This window comes from Orycteropus afer, unplaced genomic scaffold (assembly GCF_000298275.1).
Source record: "Orycteropus afer afer isolate SDZICR_OR568_19922 unplaced genomic scaffold, OryAfe1.0 scaffold00114, whole genome shotgun sequence".
NCBI lineage: Eukaryota > Metazoa > Chordata > Mammalia > Tubulidentata > Orycteropodidae > Orycteropus > Orycteropus afer.
In genome coordinates, this window is record NW_006921701.1 from 2,445,339 (window position 1) to 2,451,145 (window position 5,807).

The following is a 5,807-nucleotide window of genomic DNA, read 5'->3' on the forward strand; positions in this document are numbered from 1 at the left end:
AAGTGACACTTCCAAGCTAGCCGAACCGCAACTGCCAACTCTGCACGGCCTCCCCACCGCGGCCCTGGACGAGCGCGAGGTGGATTTCAAGCTCCGCTCGCTCTGCTACCGGCCCCGGGCGCAGCGCCCCGCGGGGTTCAAGTGCGTTACCCGCGTCCCGGGTTCTTGTGGACGCCCATGCGGCCCTCTGGAGCCACGCTGCAGCCAGTGAGCTAACCCGGGAGACCATCTCACGCGCCGTTCCAAGTAGAGGGGAGGGGGAGACGGAGGGGCAACCTCTTTGGGACTAACTCATGAAGAACAAGGGTGCCAAGCAGAAGCTGAAACGAAAAGGAGCCGCCAGTGCGTTTGGCTGTGACCTGACGGAGTATCTGGAAAGCTCGGGACAGGATGGTAATGTGACTTTTTTTTTCCTATTTTGTTTGACGGGGAGATGCACTCTCTTGTGTATGTTAGATTCATTTTGTAAGTTAAGTAAATCCAGGCCTGTGCGTTCTTATATATATTTATTTAAGAACGTACTTAACTCTTACGGTGCACAGCGCTGCCACGCTGACGTGCAGAGGCAGTGGCAGTCTTTGGGTTTGTCTCTCAAACAAGCAGTTACTGCGAGGTGCTGCTACAAGTTTAACCAGCTATCTCTGGGGGTGAGAGTGGGAGCTAGAGAGGACCGGCCGGATCCAAAACTTTGGTTGTTGGAGGGAAGAATGTGGGATGGCTATCTGTGGGCTTCCCTGGGCGCATACTTATGACCGCCTTAGGTATCCCTCCCTGGCTTCAATTTCAATCGCTCACATCTTTTTTATTAATGTGCTGGAAGGAAGGAGCGGCGGTCCTGGCTGGGGGAGTGGTTGCAAAAACATTTTCTGAATTTCTGAGCTAATGCCGAATATATATAGTATCTCCCTCCTCCCCCTCCCCATTCCCAGCCCCCCACCCACCCAAACCCTTAACCTCCTCTTGCTTTCATTTGGTGAGTCAGACAAGAGGAGTGTTGTAAAAAGGTCAGAGGGCCTCGATTTTAAAATAGTTTGGGCTATGTATAAAGGAAAGGAGTTTTCAAGGTCAGATTGAAAAACAGAAGGGGGGGGTGTCTCAGGAAAGTAGAGGCAATTTAAAGATTTATTGGGGGTGGGGAAAGGAAAACAATCTAGAACAAAATAACAGCATTTGAGGTTACAAGTTTCAATCATCGGAAAGTTGGGAAAATTGAGCATTAAATGACTCCTTTTGTAAGGTTGACTGGCTTGCACTTACCCACCACAAAAAGGCCTTGTCTCAGAAGCTTCAGTGAGAGAGAAAATAGTCCAGTATGTGTGCTGGTGTGTTTGTACATAGATAGATACAACAAAGGGGGTAATTTAAGTGCTGTTTAACTGTGCAGAATAATTCTGCCTCCAGGAAAATAATCTCAGAAACTATTTGATTAGTGTATATCAAATGTGCATCTCACAACAGTGTGATGCTTTTGTTTCGCTTCCTTTTTTTTTAGAGATTGAGCACGACCTAGTAATTTGTAGTCGTGTGATATTCCTGTGGTGTTCTGGAGTTCAGAGTCTGCTGTGTCATTAGGACAAACGGTTTAGTATTTTCCAGCTTGGGGCCACAGGTTTCACAACTGCCTCGTTTGAAATTGAGGCATAACAGAGTCAATTCATGTCATGCTCACCAACAATCTTAGGCAGATTTGAAATAAAATTGCTTTGATCGAGTTGGTGTTTGTTTGTTTGTTTTTGAATTGGAGAGAACTCCAACCACTACCCTCAGAAGTTGAGAATGAAAAGTTTTCCTCCACCTGTTTTTGCCGGGCCTTCAGGTTAGGGCCAGGTACAATATGAATGCTGCCTGGATGCCACTTTCCCCCATATGGTTGTTACTCTATACCCTCCCTCCAAGACTGAGAGAGTTGCTTGGGGGTGCTTGCCAATTCTTAGAGCATCTTACTTCACCAAATGCTCTGGCAACTCCAGGGCTCTGTGTAGATAGCTCAAGGGTAGTTTTAGGCAGCTCTTTTTTCACCTGCTTTATATTGTGAGTTTCTGCATAAGCTTCATTTAAAATATAAAGAAGAAGGCTCCCACTTAAAGGAAAAAAAAAAAAAATGAAGGCAAACCAATGGCTGGCACTGCCTATCCTGGGGAAGAGGAGAGGAAGCCCAAGGAGGTAAACTGGACTGCCTGTGATCATGCAGTTAATCAAGAAGGATACTGAGGGGGCTGGCCTGATAGGCTCCTCTCTCCTTTCTGGCTTCCATATCTAAGCCAACATTCTCCTCTAATGATTTTTTTTCTCCTAAATTGAAACCAGACAGCCCTGCTACAGGATCAGCAAACTTTCAAAACTGAACATACCTGAATAGAATTCAGTTTTGAAATGAAAGAAAAGTCACCTGCTTAATGATCCACACACCCTATTGTGCTGCATGGAAATTAGAGTAATTGGGGATTTTTTTTCCCCCACAGCTAAATCTAGTTGGATAGTTTTCTCTTATTTTTGTTATTGAGAGCATCAGTAGACAAAGCCATTGCTAAAGGTTTTCTCTAAACCAATATATCCTAGTCTTGAACTTTCCCAAGCATCTATCAGTTAATAGACATGACCTGTACTCTGCTTCTAAGGAGCTCTGGTGGAGTAGTGGATAAGGCATTTATTTGGCTACTACCCAGAAGGTTGGGAGTTCAAACCTGCCAGCTCCACAGGAGGAAAGTGAGGCAATCTAATTCCATAATTATTTATAGCTTTTGAAACCCAACAGGGGTTGCTGTGAGTCAGAATTGACTCTATGGCGGTGGGTTTTCGTACTTTGCTCCTAGGGAGATAAAGCCAACTTGACCACTGCCCCTTTGACCACCATCTTGGAAGATCAGCCTAAATTCCTGAGGCTAACAAGTCAGCATGGTAACTAGGAGCCAAGAGCTGAGATGGCTTCAGAAGACTGAGATTATGGTTACTAAATTTGGGGATCAAAGGCAGGGCAATGAACCTGAGTAGAAACAGAGAAAAATGGATTCAGCTCTGGGAGCACCAGGGCAGAGGGAGGCGGTGCGGTGGCATAAGAGATACTCTGACTTCACAAGGAAAAGAGAAAATCACCTTCAACATCAGCTAAAGGCTGATTCCTAAGAGGCAGAGGTCAGACATACCTCTGTCTTCCAAACTTTTTACCAACTCTGACACCAGCCATCTCTCCTCCCATCATACTTTGTACTTCTCTGCTAGGTTCAACAATTCACTGTCATGGCCACACAGAACTCACAGACTGTATTTACAGTTACGGCGTTTATTAAGGAAGTAACAGGTTACAGTTCAGGATCAGGAATGACTCAGGACATGGTTCTTTGCTCAAGACAGTTTATCAGCAGTGCCCAAAGGCAGACCTCTCATCTCTTGGCCCCCCGGCCTGGTCTTTGCTCTGCTTGGGCAAGTGTTACAAAGCTCTTTAGCTCTGCCAGTAAGTGCACAGAGGCACCCAACTCTTCCAGTAAGCCTCAGGCAAAAGGCACTCAGTTCTTTATTCCTTGGGTTGGTGAGCCTAGCTCCACCAAGTGATTGAAGGCACCCTACTCTACTAGGAAGCCCCCTGGCCAAAGACACTCAGCTCTCTTGCTCTGTGGGTTGGCACACCCAGTGTAGCCTCCTTGCTTCACGGGCCGGGAAGCCAGGAAGCCCAGTGCACCATCTTGTGCTAGTCTCCTAGTTCTGCTGTCTCCATTTCACTGTCACTGCATCTCACTGTCTTGTGCCGTCTCCAGTGTTACAGTTCTCTTACTTTCTTTCTATCTCCTGAGTCCAGGAATTTCTCAGTGCAAGGACCTCGAGTCCAAAGGATATACTCTGTACTCTTGTCTCTTCTTGATGGTAGTGAGATCCACCTTTTTGCTCTGGGATTGGCTCTCTTGTAAGCCTAGCAGGATGACAAAACTGACCAATTTCCTTGTTAACCTTCCACACACCTTATTTATATGGTCCCATCCAAACATTGTGAGAGTTACAAAACTATGACAAGAAAAGCCATATAAAAATGATCCATCACACCACAGAAACAAACAGGACCCCTGGGGTTGGGCAGAGAGGGAAAGCCAAAACTGGAGAGGAGAGCTAAATAGATGACAATTAGCTATCCTCAGGCCATCTGGACATAGGGAAGAACACCCCTGAGAGGAAATAGGCTGAGCATGAAGGATGTATGCCATCCACATCCGTAATTTTCTGATGTCCATCCCTGTAAACTTCACGTGAATATATCTGGTGGGGCAGGGGATGTGGGTGGCAAACGGTATGAAGCTTAGATTGACATTGCCTAGAGCCAGGAGCTCCGGTAGCGTAGTGCCTAAGGCACCTGACTGCTAACCAGAAGGCTGGTTGGGCAATCTACTCCCATAGTGATACTGTCTCAGAAACCCAAGGAGGGGTCGTTGTGAGTCAGGTCCGACTCGATGGCAAATAACAACAACAAGAGCCAGGTGTCCTTAATGTTTAGGAAGCTGATGGAAAATAGGAGCCCCTTCCCTTAGAAAAATGCACACACAAAAACTGTTATCTTTTCTGCAGGCATCCACATAGATACCAAGTTTAGACCCTCTTTAGGTCATACTCAGCTTCATACAGTCCTGATGTAAGGACCCACTTCTCCTTCTGCTTCTTTGACCAAATTTCTCCAGTCCGGTGAGAAAACCCAAGAATGGTATGAATTCAATACTAGCAGAGTTGGCAGGAGCCTCTTTCGCTTATACTGCAGCACATGGCTGCTGCCCCCAGCCTCTAGCTTTCCCCCAGGAATCAAATAACTTTATCTTCCTATCTGGAAGAGAGGGAGATCATCCCTTTCTTACTGCTGCTGATGAAAAAGGTATAGTTTTCATTTTGACCACTGAATACCGAAGGGCCTTGCTTACATCCATGTAACAAAACCTCATCATTATGTTGCTTGTGGTTCAGAGGCTGTGGGTGAACCCCTGTGAGGCCAGAGTGTGTCCATGAACATTTTTCTTACCTTTCCCCCATGAACTCAGTGTTCTGGGTCTTTTAATAGTGCTTGGAGATGCTGAGACCAGGAGTCAAGGGTCATGTAAGACAGTTATCAAGAATACTATCTTTTTCCTCCTTCCAGGACTTACTTTAAGGGCTGAGGACATCCTCACCTTTCTAAACAACCTTTGTCCATTTCACCCATTCCCTGGTAAAAGTGACGTTGCTCTGGCCCAGTGGTTCTCTTTCTGGCTCCACATTGGCTTCACCTGGAGTGCTTTAGGAAAAAAAAAAAAAGCTTATGTCCAGTTCCCTTCTCAATGAAATCAGAACCTTTTGGTGCCCAGTCCTGGGTATGTTTTAAAACTTTCTTAGATGATTCTTATATGCAGGCAGGGTTGAGAACACAAATGCAGGGGCTTAGCCAACCTTAACCCTTCGGAATGCACCTTCTGAAGGTTTGATAAGAACTATGAATCTCACACAGCACTGTGAAGGCACACATGGGTATACGGGTGGATAGATGGGTGGACAGGCTGAACTAGTAGGTATGTCTGTGAAGTGGGAGTATACCCAAGAACATGTATAGGGTTGGCAGACAATGGTCCTATAAGTTTATGTGTATAATCTAAATTCCCAGGTGTATAGTAGAGCTGACAAGGGGCAAGGTTGTAGTCACTTCTTGGTCACAGCCAGCGACTGGGATCTTAAAAGCTTGCAAGCTGTCATCTAGATGCAATGATAGGTCTCTCCTCATCCAGAGCAAAGAAGAATGAAGAAAACCAAAAATTCATGGAAACAATTAGTCCTAGCGACTGGTACACCATCTGATCTGCAGC

The 5,807-nt window shown here is 45.9% G+C and overlaps 1 protein-coding gene across 1 annotated transcript in view; it reads left to right on the forward strand.

The window, feature by feature from the left end:
- The first annotated feature begins 293 nt into the window (after positions 1–293).
- Positions 294–5,807, forward strand: part of ARHGAP31 (Rho GTPase activating protein 31) — a 173,365-nt gene continuing 167,851 nt past the window's right edge. Inside the window, exon 1 of the mRNA XM_007943864.1 lies at positions 294–393. Coding sequence (XP_007942055.1) covers positions 294–393 — 100 coding nt within the window. The remainder of the gene's footprint in view (positions 394–5,807) is intronic.